General features: G+C 35.2%; 1 protein-coding gene across 1 annotated transcript in view; it reads left to right on the plus strand.

Annotated features, from left to right (window-relative positions):
- Positions 1-16,609, plus strand: part of LOC106111291 (transcription factor EB) — an 84,700-nt gene that overhangs the window by 64,971 nt on the left and 3,120 nt on the right. The window contains exons 2-3 of the mRNA XM_013293318.1: positions 15,517-15,619; positions 16,093-16,200. Of these exons, the coding sequence (XP_013148772.1) occupies positions 15,517-15,619; positions 16,093-16,200 (211 nt within the window). The remainder of the gene's footprint in view (positions 1-15,516; positions 15,620-16,092; positions 16,201-16,609) is intronic.

Raw genomic sequence — 16,609 nt, forward strand, 5'->3', positions numbered from 1 at the left:
ATTATATTACGTGATTATCATCTATTGGCTGATTTCATATCTCGTTTACTCATAAACAAGGTTTAGGGTAAACGCCATCTGCGCTCGGCCACCTCAAGCCCGGTGAATCTGTAAATGCAATTCAAGGCAAACAGTGGCCATTCAGTCACAAAAAAATCATATCTCGAGAAATTAAAAACTTGGTAAAATTATGTTTAAAAGCTGACTTCTTTTTCTTATTACTCCTTATTCATAATATTAATATAGTTGATGACTAAGATATAGTTTTCTATAGTAATCTACATTAAGCATAAACGAACTGCGTAAATTCAACAGTTTTATCTATATTTCGGATGGCAACAGATAAGATTGCATTTTATACGACGAGTGAAAATTGTGATTACATTGTTGGCTTACATACATTACTATGTACAATATTACGACCCGTAAATAACATTGTACAACTCTAAACCGTAACATAAATTATTATCATACGATATTACAATCATGTTTCACTTGCCCTTATCCCTTGCGGAGGCACAGTATGTGCTGCTCTTCCATACATCTCTATCACCCGTCATGTCTGAATCCACTCCTTTCACACAATCCATACTTTCTTCGGTCTTCCTCTACCTGTGTAGCAAACACATTCAATCTCAACACTTTCTGGTTTATGTCCCCATCGTCTTGTCGCATAACATGTCCATACCACTCTAACCTTTTGCTTCTAAATTTCTCCACTACGCGCTAGTTTCAAACTTCCTCTAATGTACATTCTTAACTTTATCCATAGAATATTATAAAAGTAAGGGATTAAATTCTCTTACAAAAGTGTCTAATGCTTCATCAACTCTCCCTTATGGTCGCAGACCATTCCTTCAGGTTACTACCGCCGTCTTAGTCATTATTCTTGTTGTCCCTTTCACGCAATACATGCATCTCTTTCATACCCCTAAAGTTTACCACATTCATAAATTTCAAGATGCATGAAAATTTAAAAAACAAAAAAAACTTAAAAATCGCTAAACATTTAGTGATGGCAGTGTTTGGTAGTGTTTTATAAGTGGAAACTGGATGTATTTTACGTAATATCTGATAGGTTGCCCAAAAATAGACTATGTTAAGGTCCTGTCCTACAATTCTTGTAAATTGTCATATAACAATCCAACGTATAAAATATGTGGAAACATCGGATTTTGACGTCACTTTTAAGCTATCTGAGCCTCTATCAGCTTGTGGTGGGACAGGCCCTTGGAATCGTATAAGACAAATTAACTTATGTCCTAGGCTGTTAGCGATTGTCGCTTTGGAGTTTATAAAAATTGTTCATTGAAGCCTAATCAAAATCTAACTTCTTATTTTTATTATAAATGTGAAAGTTTAGATGGATGGATATTTGTTAGAGTTTGTAGCCTAAACGGCTGAACGGATTTTGATAAAATTTGTCATTGATGTAGAGGATAGTCTGGAAGAACACATAGGGTACTCAGTTTTGTTCTTTTCAATCCCACGCGAAAGGAGTCCCAGGCGGAAGCTAGTATCTATAGCTAGCACTCATAAAACAATCTGTTAAGAATGTTAGTTGCTGAGTTTCAAATGTTATCTATTCGATAGGCAAGATGTAAGTAAATAAACAATCAGAGTGAATCTCCGTACATTTGTAGTGTTTAAATACACATTTTGCGTCACTATACCGGGTAATACCGGATTGCAGTCTACACAACGACCTTGAGAATTTATGTGTTCAATTACGTGCTCCGTGGATAGAAGATTAACCGAGAATTCGTCAAAACATAATTTCCTTATATGCTAAGTTATACAACCGTGAGATTCCGATGTAATTCGTCTTAAATATAATTGATTGATGTTATTAGAAACTTCGTTCGCTTGTAATAAAGCCTATACTCACTGATAACGTAGCTTTGTAATGGTGAAAGATTTCTTAAAATCGGTCCAATAGTTTTTGAGTTACTACAATATGTAAAATACAAATCTTTTCCTGTTTGTAATTATAGTATAAACTAAATATAAATGTGTTTCCTCTTAGGTCGATTGGACCACCAATCGACACATTGTAAACCTATTGAGTCGATCGATCGCTCCATAAAAATGGATACAGTCACGTTCTTTATCCAGTTTTTGCACCAACTAGAATCCATCGAGACTTATCTTCCAGGTCAATAAGAGATCGTCTGCAACAGTCCTCCGAAAGGCCCTAAATTAGGCTATAAACATCCAACGGATGTGATGTGCATCAGGGGGTTGGCAGCCTCAAGTTCGAATTATTAAAGTGTCCCTTGAGATATATTTGATCTTTAGATTTAGGCTGGTGATACAGCGTGAGTGATATTTTATATACTTGACATATAAAATACTATGTAAATACTATATGTAATTCAGGGCGCTTGATATGTTAACGACTAGCTGTTGCTCGTGACTTTCAGCGTGAAATTGAAAAATAAAAAAAGTCTTTGTAGCTCAATGATTACGTAGCTTCTAAATGGTGAAAGAATTTTTGAAATCGACCGAGTTTTGAGTTATTTCAATACATACAAAAATACAAATCTTTATAATAATAGTATAGATTAAGATAATGTAATGATTGATGCACATACGTAATTTAAATATTTTGATATTATATCGTTTTAAGTAATTAGTGTGTCGCGATATTTCATTTATGTTTGTAATGTGCGAATTAAAAATTTTATAGAAAAAAAAAATGTCGATAATTTTAAAATTTATCAGTGTAGTGTTTTAATTGAGATGTCTCAAGGTATATAAAATTAATTATTTATAAATAAAAGAAAATAGAAGTCTCTGAAGATTGTAATAACAATTATTGTGTACTGAATTTCAATAGTGAATTTTGTTGAAAAGTTTATAGATACGGTAACCAATGTTGCTGAAGTTTCTATTTATTTTATAATAACCTAGTGATTTATTAGTGTTGAGTTGAACTAAGTTTCAAAGGAGATAGACTCAAGTTACGTTCGGAAACGCATTTCATGAAGTTATCGAATCAAAAATACTGCCAAATAGTTAAAAGAAAACTGGCCATAAAATAAACTAATAAACTGTATTAAAATACATAACAATTCAATGAATGTAGCTTTTATCCAATCTGGTTAATTTTATAATTATGTTATAAACATATAATACGATAATTATAAGGGTACCAAAATATCTGTGAATACGTTAGGACATATTATGTTATTACGCACACTACTCGATTTTTAGATGTGCAACTAAACAGTTGAAGGCGGAACAACCGACAATCGTACAACAGTTGCGTGATAGTTGTATTTAGTTTTTAACATGTATCATAATAAAAGCTTCGTTATATTTTCAGTTACTTCATTATCATTGACTTACGTATATCCAGATTTTCCAGCGCAATCATATTACACCGTCGTGTACAGATAAAAAGTCTTGACGTAAAATTAAATTATACAAAATGATTATTCACAAACACACATTATCTTAAGTCGGTTCTTTATTTGTATTGCAGTGTCGGTAACTGAAAATTCCATCATCTTTACAATATTTGACTGTTAAAGATTTTTATAGCAATCCGTTATCTTAACTATCAGGGTCGTGTAATTCATCATTTTGACATGATTCTGTTGAGATTTTCAAAGCCTGTACCATATCGATAACGTCTTCTGATAGCAACGCATTATATAACACTTATGTAAGTTTGCGTTTCGATTTATTTCATTATCAACAGAAAAGTGGTTCAGGACAATTCGCTCTACATTCGGTTACTTATTTGTCGACGATTTCCATATCTAGTTTATCTCTGTGATTGTCGTGTAAATTTACACAACCTGAGTGCTCATGTGAGATTCTTGTCTACATTGCTCAAATCTCTTGATACTAAAAGTGTTATTATCTCCAAACTAAAGAGAGTATAGGCATCCTAAAGGACTTTAGGTTAATGTAATATTTTTAATTTTAGCTGTTTATACTAAAATAGTGCCCCAAAGTGTGACATTAATGGACTAAAAGTGATAATAAATTGAGTAGTATTGGTTACCAAAATGTGTTTTCGAAGGCAAAGTGGATTAACAAAGTGAGAATGTGTGTGAGGTGACGTAGGACGGCCGAGGGCCTGGTGTGGTGGACTTAAAAACATTCCTCTATTAAAAATCCTGAACCAGGGCCCTACGGACAGCACTAAGGACTTGTGCAAAATGACCAAGGGCCCTAGGAAAGTGAAACTAGTAATTGTAGTCAACAATAAGAAAGAGTAAGTATGTTTTGTTTTTAAATTATACTTTTATGACTAATGTCATAAGCAACAATTTTATTGGTATAAAAATTATATTATCTGTGCCCATTTCCATTGCTGTTGTATTTTAATAACATAAAATTTGTTACATTAGCTGTTGCTGACTACTTCACACGCGTGAGATTAAAAAATAAAAAAAAAACTTTTTGTTACTCTATGATAACGTAGCTTTTTTTTTAATGGTTAAAGAATTTTGAAATCGGCTCTAGTTTTTGAGTTTTTTCAATCCATACAAAATACAAATTTTGCCTCTTTTTTGACTATTAGTGTCGAATAAAACTTATGTCAAATGTTAAAGCGGGTATACACACGCTAGTAAAATAGTGTAAAAGCTGTCATGCCAGTTATAGACACGTGCCAGTAGCTGACATGCATATCCCCTACTGGTATGTGTATTCTTTAGTTTCTCTGCCGTAAAGACGTCTGTCGTTACCTTGTGCGCCGGATGCAAGCGATTTTGCACCTATTACCTCACACAATTAAGCCGATGTTGAGATAAAGAATTTGCATATAATGGCCTCACTCCCCGCATTCAATCTGACGACCACTTCCCTTCAGTTGACAATCTTATTGCTGGTATAGATCGACGAAGTTAACTGACCCGGTGGGCATAAGTTAAACTAAATTATGACAGCTAATGCTGTTAGTGTCAAAAAAGTGTTGCCTTTTTGTATTGTAGCTGTCATATTTCTAAGTAAGGGTTTACATGTTTTCCGATATCGCGAACGGTTAGCAGCGAATCACAACGGGATACACATGCTTGTTTAACTATACAAGCAACTTTGTAGTATTTAGCGTTCCCACTAAGGAGAGACTTGTTTACAAACATAAGTAGTTTCTCCCCAGAAAATTAGAGAGACAATATTATCTTACATTTTCTCTTTCATCTATACTAATATTATAAAGAGGAATGATTTGTATTTTTGTATGTATTGAAATAACTCAAAAACTACTGGGCCGATTTTAAAAATTCTTTCACCGTTAGAAAGGTAATTTATCTGTGAGTAACATAGACTATATTTTTTAATTTCACGCGGCGAACTCGCGAGAAACAGCTAGTTTATTATAAATGCGAAAGTTTAGATAGGTTTTTGTTACTTTGTAGCATAAACTGCAGAACGGATCTCGATGTGGCTTAGACGTTTAGGACAATATTGAAAAACAGATTGGCTACTTTTTTAATTCCAAACCGATAGAGTTGCGGTCGAAAGCTAGTGTTTAATAGAAATTAAATATTCATTTCCACTATACTTACTCGAGATATGTCAATTTAACGAGTAAATAGTATTAGACAACTTATTTAATTGATACTGTCGTTTTAAACTCAGAGCAACATTTCTCGTCGGGACTTAGGATGCGCGCCAAATCTATCCATACTTCTAGTGACATTGACAGCTGTCAGCTAGGGACGTGACGTTTATGCCGACAATCTAGAGTTGCGCCAATTCTATAGCACGGTACTAATTTTATTCCTAACAATAGATTTAAATTAAACGTATTTAAATTAGTTAAGGTGCATTTCCACTAGTGAAACGTTAAACGTTTAAATTAAAATTTACTGGATGTATTTTTTGCCGTGCATGATCACTCGGCTCAATGTCACGGCTGCTTAGTGATTAGTTCTTAGAATAATTACGTATTGTATAAAACCTATTGTTTTTAGAGCCTTTTAATATCTTTGTACAATAGTTGTAAAGTTAAATGAATTGGGTCCAAAAATGGTCCTTGACCTTTCGAATAGATTTAGGTGGAGTTAAGACTTTAGTCTTAAAATGACAATTTTACAGTCATTTACATGAAAATATTGCACTTATAATATAGGTAGACGCCAATATTCATTATTTTGTACTAATATGCATTTGTACATTAGGGGCCTGTCCCACCGAATTGTTAATTGTCTGATAATATTATGGAAATCGGATTTTGTTCCCTTATCTGAAAATGACATTATTTTTATGCTATCTGATCCTCTATCAACCAGTGGTGGGACAGGCCCTACGTCTGCTTACTTAACAAAAGAACAAGATATTCCCATTTGCAAATTTTCCTACCTTTAATGAAAACGCAAAAAGTGAATATTTCCTTTCCCTTTCCTTGTAAGAAAAGGATGAAAAGGGAAAACCCAAAATCACACCTAAAGCCCAGTATAAGTTTGTATACCTTTAAAGTGCATTTCCACGGATGTCCAGGTTCCAAGGTCACTGTCTAATATAACCGTAGGCTTCCACTGCCACTTTTGTACAAACAAAATGTTATACTTTGAAATACCTATGTCACAAATGATTGTAATTAATTTCAAGTTAGTGGGCCAGTTTGTTATCCATTATCAACACTTTTAATCCTTTAAAAGATAAGATAAATTGCATTAATTTGTTATTATTTATATTTTATCGGTATATCATACTAATATAATTAAATAATTATGACTGGGAATACATGCAGCATTGGTGAGGCCAAGGGGGGTTAGGACTGACACGAAAATCTTATTTACTTTCTAATTCTTACTAATATTTTAAATGCGAAAGTTTAGATGGATGGATGTTTGTTAGCGTTTGTAGCCTAAACGGCTGAACGGATCTCCATGAAATTTGGCACAAGTTTAGAGTATAATCTGGAAGAACACATAGGGTACTTTTTATCCCTGGAATAGTTACGGTTCCCGTGGGATTCATTAATTTAGTTTTTTAATGTTTACTCGATCATTCTGCAACGGTTCAACATATCGTATTGAAATTTGGCACAGATATAAAACAAAGTCTGGAGTACACATGGGATAAGCTTCATCCCCGAGAAATGTCCGGTTCCCGAGGGATACTTAGCTTTTTGTAATTTATATAGTTTGTATGTTTTCTAATACCACGCGTACGAAGACGCGGGCAACAGCTCGTATATCATAAATGCAAAAGTAGATGGATGTTTGTTTTAATTTATACCCAGAACTGCTAAACGGATCTCGATAAAATTTGCCATAGATGTAAAGCACAGCCTGAAAGAATACATTTACTACTTACTTTTGTTTTTCATTAAGTGCGGATGGAGTCGCGGGCGAAAACTAGTTGTAAAAAATCAAATCAAAATACTAAGATTTACTATTATAGGTATAATAATAACAGACATACATAGATAAGTCAAAACACGTAAAAAGCATTTTTACTTCTTACCCCCCAACTGGCCGGCTTGACAATCGGCCTGCAGCCCATTGGCTATCGTTTTTCCAGACTATCCTCTACATCTATACCAAATTTCATCGAGATCCGTTCAACCGTTTAGGCTACAAACTCTAACAAACATCCATCCATCCATCCATTCAAATATATATTATTAGTAAGATTAATAAGTTTAGTAAGATAAGATAATCGAATTTCAAACAATAGGCGACCACTAGGAAAATTGAAAAAAAAAAGCTATGGCCCACTGACTTCGAAGGTAAATTCAAATCGAGTGGAATATCACACTTCAAACATCAGTTAACAAGAGGCTTATTTTGTTTTTTTATCATAATTAAATATTCTACAATCCAATATTCGCATGTATTGGTAGCTGGATTATCATCAGCAATGTCATGTAATGCGTAGCTAATGACAGGAAGCTGTTGCTTCCGCGTTCACCTCAGTCACCGTCCGATGACCATTATTACCTACCATAGTCCGTCATATTTGACTATAGACTTACGAAATTACAATTACCCCGGCATTGAATTACTGGAGACAACAGTTGTGGACAAGAAGTGACTTGAAATGTTTGAACTAACGACTTAGAATCCTTCAAGATGGTATTTCTTTTCTAAAACCAGCAACGAGTCTAGTTCTTCTGGTGTTATGGATATCTATTGGCGTCGATGATTATCATTGTATTCCAAGTGGTCATGTGCCTATTTCTCTTATAAAAATACATAGTAGATAATTATTTATCATGGTAATTTCGATTGGATAGTATACTCCTAACTTATCTAACTAGTGTCCAGTTTACAGTGCATGGATCACATTATTAGATTCTTTTATGTGTTACTCGCCCACGACATACCACGTGGTATTAAGAAACCAAAAGTAAGTAGCCTATGTGTCCTTCTCTATATCTAAGACAAACATCAAGATCCGTTCAGCAGTTTATGCTACCAACTCTATCAAACATTTAACTATCCATCTATCTAAACTTTCGCATTTATAATGTTAATAAGATTTTTTTTATAACATAAGGTGGCAAACGAGCAAGCGGCCACCTGAATCCGCCAAAACGGCGAAGCGACCGCTGTCCATAGACATCCGCAATTGCAGATGCGTTACCTACCCTTATCAGACGGAGGAGGAGACGCACATAAAGAGGATATTTTCCCCTCCTATGCATCTCCACTGTCAAATCCACTTCCTCTTCCCAACCTCTCCTTATAAGAAAAGGGTGGAAAAGAGAAAGGTACTTAAATTAGACGAAACACGGAATTGTTTCCATATCACGCCTGTCTTCTGTGTGGTCGTGGTATTACACCGGACGGATTTAAAAAAGATTAAGGTAGAAGAGATAACAGTGGTAGTGCTCGATTTAACATGTTAGCACTGCAGGGCCGGCACGCCCCCAGTAATACCACGACCACACAGAAGACAGGCGTGAAATGGAAGCAATTCCGTGTACAGTCTGATGAGTGTGGTGCCGGAGGCCTAATTTAAGTCCCTTTCTCTTTACCACCGTTTTCTTATGAGGAGAGGTTGGGAAGGGGAAGTGGATTTGACGGTGGAGGAGATGCATAGAAAGGGGAAATATGCTCTTTATGTGCGTCTCCTCCTCCGTCGTATAAGGGTAGGCAACGCATCTGCAATTGCGGATGTCTATGGGCAGCGGTCGCTTCGCCATTTTGGCGGCGCGCCGCTTGCTCGTTTGCCACCTTATGCTATAAAAAAAAAGATAGATACTGACCTTCGATAGTTGTCTTATCAGATGAAATCTAAAAATACTTGATACTAATCTTCTGTATAGTTTTATTACCATTGTTAAAAATGATTCTTTAGCTTGTTTAAATTGTGCAGTATTACAATAATTCAGCAATCAGATAAGAGCTATTACAACGTTTGGCGGACTCGTGTTACGTAACGTGACGTGGCTTATAAAAATCAAATTTTTACAACACGTAATCAGAGAGGATTAAACTGACGTATAATATGCCTTAGGAATGTATAGATAAGTTAAAATCGTATACATAATTAAAACATCCATAGTTATAAATTAAAATTGATTTTAACACAACTTGTTTAACAAGATTGAAAATACTAATCATTAAGGAGTTTAAAATATATAAAAACTAATTTAAATTTCAATTACAATTCATCATCGCCAGCTCACTATACGTCCCTACCAAGGGGTTCGGAGCCTACCCTAATAAGGAGTGACTAGGCCATAGTCAACCACGCTGCACTGCGGGTTGACTTCACACATATCTTTGAATTTCTTCGCCGATATGTATAGGCATCACGATGTTTTCCTTTACCGTAAGAACGTTGGGTAAATTATGTACATATGAAAATTCGATAAATCGAAAATCACATTGGTACAGCGGGATTCGAACCCAAGATCTGTAGATTACAAGTCAAGTGCTTCAACCACTGAGCCACCGACGATCTTAAAAATAGTGTATAGAAGTTTTTTACTTCTCCAAAATGGAGGTTCTCAATTCGTCTGTATGTGTTTTCTTTTATCTTTTAGCAGTTTTTAAGAGAGAAATGTTTATTTAAGACATACTGTAAATAAAAAATATACATCATCAACTTACATCCCCATTGAGGGGCTCGAAACCTACCCTAATTTAAGGGTGACAAGATAAGATAAGAAAACTATACTACGACACTAAAACCGTCTTGTAAATGAGACAGATTATTGGATTTACTGGATTTTTATGTTCTCTTGTATAAATTTATTATATTATTCGTATGGATATCGGATAAAAATAGAATAGGATTAACTTAAACCACAAATATCTTATCTAATCGTTTAGAAATCCCAATTTAAAGGAAAAATACTACGGTCGTAAGTCTCGTCTTACTAAATACAAAAGTAAATATAAACATATATATAGATAAAGTTATTTATACATGATTTATGTCGATCAGCCAATTGGGATTTACATAAAAGTGATATCCACGCGTTTAAGTACATTTTGGGACCTGTCTCATTATCATCGACTTGCCCATATCCCTTACGGAGAGTCGGCACAGTATGTGCTGCTCTTCCATACATCTCTATCAGCCGTCATATCTGAATCCACTCATTTCTTAAGCATATCCTCTTTCACATTTTTCACACATTTCACATATTTTGGGACCTTTCCCATCAAAATTTTAAAATGTCTGATAACAATCGAATGTGTAATTTATGTGATGGAAATATCGGATGTTCCCTTATCTGACAGTGACGTCACTTTAAGCTATCTGAGCCTACCAGCCAGTGGTGGGACAGGCCCTAAATCCTGCATTTTGCATGTTTTATGTCATTGTTTAATTACCTAGCGATTCATTAGAGTTAAGTTGACCTAAGTTTAAAGAGTAAAACAAGTTACGTAGTTATAAAAGCATTTCATGAATTTATCGGGCCTTAACGAATGGTTAAACGTAGCTGTGTAACCGACCATAAAAGATATACGAGTATAGGGACTGCAGGTATGGACATGTTTAAGGAGGCAGAATCTCATATGACATTTGAATGTGATAGGTATAGTACATGTAGTACAGTAGGTATATATGAATAGTACACTGCTAAAGGAAGAGTACACTAAAAGAGATGCATTGCGTAAAAGTTGACGTGATTATGAGATTAAGAAAAGGGACAGAAATGTTGATTGGCAAAGGTTCTATACGAATCTTTCAGCAGTGGAAATCTACGGTTACAAAACTATGCTATTGTGTTTGGCGTCTATAAATTATCCATGTCTAAACAATTAACTTAACGCATACTTATATCGGCTAGTTAAACTGAACTAGATATGTCTAGATATATTAGGATCTAGAATCTAGAATTATAGAAAGTGGGAATCATTTTTGTTTTAACATCTTAGCATAAATTACAGTTGGCATTTCTAAGAATAAAAAATGTACCCCCTTAAAAATGTTTAATAAAAATTTAATGTTCAATACCAAAGTCGTAAGTTTTGTAAAAATGTCCTTATTAGGAAATAATTCAGAACTTCAAGGCGTCTATTATGTAGTCTTTCGATAATTGTTTCGATCACGTTTTTCACGTGCGAAACGTTTCTGTAAATAAGGTCCAATATCGAAAGTGATCGATGAGTTCGTAACTGTGTCGCCGATCATCTGGATTCGGCACAGAGTAACGAATTTACAGAGAGCTTTCAAAAAATATTAACATACATGTCTTTTAAAAGAAATTGCGCGAACGGATTAACGTGTTTGATACAGTTAAATTTAATGTAAAATACGAAAACTTGAAGTTATTCTTAATAAAATACCTACATATGCGGAGCCAGCTGTTTCACAGATATTGAACAAAATTACAAAAGACACAAGTCACGACGGAAGTCATATAAGACAATGCATAAGACAGTCCAGCAAGCATGTTGTGGTATTTTAACAGAGGATGCCTTTCAACCCTTTATTTTTGTCTATAGGACCAGATAAATCTTTCAATAACATCAAACACATGCATGAAATGGCTATATGTGAAATTTCTGTGTGTTCGAACTAGAAAAAAAATTATTATCTGTGCTTGTTTGCTCTGTGACAAACTTTGCTGCATAATCCATGTGACATTTCCGACAATTTTACAACCCGGCAGCAGAGCGATGCAAAACAAAATCTCTCGTTACAATTGCAATATTACAAGTTTTATTATTTCCAAAAAGAAGTTTCTATTATTTGTTCTACAATGAACACAGCATTGCTCTGTGCGTCCTCGGCGACAGAGAACGTTAAGTTGTCTGTCACGCGTGCGTCGCTTATGAAAATGTTAAACATTGTTGTACGGGGCCTCTTGCGTCAGAGGAGCGTGTTGGCTACTGAAAATTGATCAAGGATATACTAGATTGACGCGCAAATACGATGTTAACTTGTCAATCTATCAGAGTAAATATGACCTAACTTTTATACGATAACGCTTGTGTAAACCCACGGTTATTGAGGTGTAAATCTAATTAAATAGTGCTTGAATGTTTGTCTTTTTTTTAACCTGCGGATCGAATTGTTAGGAGATTTCTGGATTTCTTATTACAATAATTTCACAATAGGTTCCAAAATTTATTTTCATTCTTTAGCAGCAAGAACTAGCATTTTAATGTTGACACAATTTTTAAAATGTCTAGTAATTTTTGGGATTATTAGATACAAACACAAAAATACAAATCTTTACTCGTTTTAACAATAAGTATTGAAATGGCAGGTCTAATAATAGTTTTCAATATGATCTCCCCATCCTTATACTTCTTTGGGGTCGGGGCAGCAAGTTTTTGACTTCTAAGTTAATCTATCTTCCATCACCTAGGTTACTCCCTTCTTGATATCTGCTTCAGCAATCCATCTCTCTACACCTTTTAATAAAACGAATTATATCACCAGTAATGTACAACAAAACAATAAGTCACGTATCCAAATGGGTAGTAAGTAAGGCTTACGAATTACCGACTTGACCCCACAGGTAACCTTCGCCAATTTCGACAGACCATCGTTTATTTCGCACGCGTCGTCAACACAAAATATAGCGAAATATGTCATGTACCGAATAGTAATTGTGCTTTTGTTAAAACAAAATAAACAACTGAAGATCATCTTTTCAATCCAACATAAGTTTTAATCTAAACAAATGTAAAGAAGAAATTTATATTTTTTATGTAACGACTAAACTCGAATATTACTAAATCGATTTAAAAAATTCCTTCACTCTTAGAAAGCTACTTTATCAATGAGTAACATAGATTATTTATTACTAGCTGTTGCCCGCGACTTCGTCCGCCTGGTATTAATAGGCATACGAACTATAAGAATAACAAAAGGCTACGAATCCCGGGAACCGGACATTTCTCGGGGATGAACCTTATCCCATGTGTACTCTAGACTTTGTTTTATATATGTGCCAAATTTCAATAAGATATGTTGAACCGTTGCAGAATGTTCGAGTAAACATTAAAAAACTAAATTAATGAATCCCACGGTAACCGTAACTATTCCCAGGATAAAAAGTAGCCTATGTGTTCTTCCAGATTGTGGTCTAAACCTGTGCCAAATATAATGGAGATCCGATCAGCCGTTTAGGCTAAAAACAAACATCCATCCATCCATCATAACTTTCGCATTTATAATATTTATATGATTTACATGATATATAATTAGATTTTTTAGTACGGATAAAGGCTCAAACAAAAGTTTAACGGCGACATATTCATTCGCGTCTGTCGGAATGATTACAGTGACCACGCTGCTAACCGAGTAGACCTTGACCACTAATTCCATTACAAACAAATAAATATAACATTTATAGTAATACAAATAAAGCTTATTTTGCAATGATCGATGTGATCAAGGTTTGAAGGGTTAAAGGTTCAGATACGATCGTTTATTTGTATGAGAAATTGACTTTTAACAAATCTTTATCTTTAAATCTTTATCTTTAAAGTTTTATTAAAACTCTATTCTCGCTTTTATTTCGAACTATCCTCATAATAAAGGCTCTGGCTTCCATGCTAGAGGAATTGTATAATTTAAATAAAAAAAAAACTATCGTCATAGATATTTTAGTTCTGTACAACAAATAAAACAATACAAACACAACCTTCTCTGTAATCCAGAGGGGCAGGCATAACGGAATTTTTGGCACTACTGACACACCTCGCCTCTTCCACATATGTTCATCTTTCGGGTGCTTTTAAAATATCCACTATCCTGAAACTAGAGGTCCTATTATGAATTCTAAACAGCTGCGATAAAGTGTTATAACGTCATTAACAAAAAAATGTACACTGCACAACCCTACTAAATGTCGATTTCGATACGAATTTGTCGTACGAATATTCACGATAAGCTCTCTGTATTACCAGAGTATTATCATCCCGCTCTTTCGCTTTAGTGTAACAGAGATAGCAATAGTATTCGTGAAGCTGTTATTCGCGGTAAACATGACTGAACGTTACCCTGGTAATGACTCAATAGTGCTAATTTTAACTTTAATTAATGTTAAACAATGTTAATTGATGTAATACTTATTGTTACCGCTTTCACTCACACCGGACCAGATTATACTGGTTTTTATCATAAATAAACGTGGTAACTGATATTACTTGGTATGTGCAAGCGTGATAGAAGATGCGAACCCTTTTAACTCGGACAAATTTTAAACAAGACAATGCAATACTAAAGAATGCACAAATCTGCCTTGCAAAGCCGCGTGGAACGGACTGTCGTCGGCGGTATTTCCAAACGAGTACAACTTAGGGTCCTTCAAGAAGCGAGCTTACAATTTCCTCAAATGCCGGCAACGCTGTAGTATCTCTGGTGTTGCGGATGTCTATGGTCATCAAATATCAACTTGGTGTTCCCGCCACTCGTTCGTCTCTTTGTATTATAAAAGAAAACATAAATGGTTGCTTAATACTATGAGTGTACATTTCCAAAAATAATTCTATGCCAAGAAACTCTCGAATTCTTAATTGATTAACTAAATACACAATTTATTATATCAAATTAAATACGATATTTTCAAAGTTATTAATATATCTATGTGAATATTTACAAATTTTTCCATACTTAACGATTCTCAGACTTTTTTGCTAGTAAGTTTATGAATTTGTCCTTTGCAAGATAAATGTTTGTAGGGGATTCCCAGTCTACAACATTAATTCTGCGAATCAACGCTGCACTTTTGTTACCTTTTACGTTGGTATACCTTTCGAAAATATAACCTTTTTTTATACCATAAGGTAGCAAACGAACAAGCGGCCACCTGAATCCGCCAAAATGGCGAAGCGACCGCTGCCTATAGACATCCGCGATCGCAGATGCGTTGGCTACTCTTATTCGACGAAGGAGACGCACATAAGGAGGACATTATCCCTTCCTAAGCATCTCCTCTGCACTCAAATCCACTTTCCCGTCCCATACTTTCCTTATAAGAAAAGGATTAAACGGGAAAGGGACTTTAATTAAGGCCTTCGTTTTGCTTATAGAATCTATCACTATAAAAGCTATGCATTTTATTGCACTGTACCGAACACTTCGTCGTCTTAACTCACACTAATAAATAATGTTTTCTTCTTGTTACAGCCCGCCTACATTCAAGACGCTAACGCCGACGTCGCGCACACAGCTGAAACAGCAGTTGATGCGAGAACATGCGCAGGAGCAACTGCGCAGGGAATCATTACAGGTATCCTTTTGCTCTAATTCTTTGACTTCCATAAACTATATACCCGCAGTGCAGCGTGGTTGACTGTGGCCTAGTCACTTCTAACTTAGGGTAAACTCCAAATCCTTTAAAAGGGACGTAGTGAGCTGGTGTTGATTCTTCAAGTTTCAGACCCTACTACTCAACAGTTGCACAGTTGGTCACTACAGTTCTATCCCCCATCTCTTTGACTTACTGGTTAACATAGGCCATAAATTAAAACAAAGGAATGCATATAATCATCAACTTACCCTTGCACCTACGGAATCCACTCTCTTCTAAAGCATATCCTCTTTCACACACTCCATCCATACTTTCTTTGGTCTTCCTCTACCTTTGTAGCCATTCAATCTTAACATTTTCTTGTTTATGTCCCCTTTTGTCACGTAATGGCATAATATCTTTCACCACTTAAGAGAAGCTTGGTATCGCTAGTATTTTTTTTATATTTCCAGACACAACAGGGTCAGTCAAAAGAAAATGGCGAGGACAAGAAGAAATCGAGTCCGACAGACGTGCCGCGTATCACGCCGCATGTCGAACTACCTCCACAAGTATTGCAGGTGAGAACTTAATACTCATAACTTCGGGAAAGGACAAATCCCAGTAATGGTTCTTGATTTGCCAGATACAGAGACGTTCACGGTCCTATAAGATAAGACGTGACAATGAACCCAGGTGTTACAAAATCAAATATCGGATTATTACCAACCGTCACCCCGCTTTGTCCCAACGTGAGAATAAAAAGTTTCATCGGTCCTTTTAGTCCCACTATCAACAATAAGATGACAGATAAAACCGTTATGAAATAAAATAAGTTCCAACCGGCCCTCGTCGCAAAAGGTGGGATGGATGAACCTTTATATTCTTATCTGTTCCCACGTGGGGACAAATCGGGGTGACGGTTGAGAATAATACCTGTGTAATACCACGACCCCACAGACGACTCGTATACATTATTGAGTGTCCATT

This window comes from Papilio polytes, unplaced genomic scaffold (genome assembly GCF_000836215.1).
Source record: "Papilio polytes unplaced genomic scaffold, Ppol_1.0 DF824169.1, whole genome shotgun sequence".
Classification (NCBI taxonomy): domain Eukaryota; kingdom Metazoa; phylum Arthropoda; class Insecta; order Lepidoptera; family Papilionidae; genus Papilio; species Papilio polytes.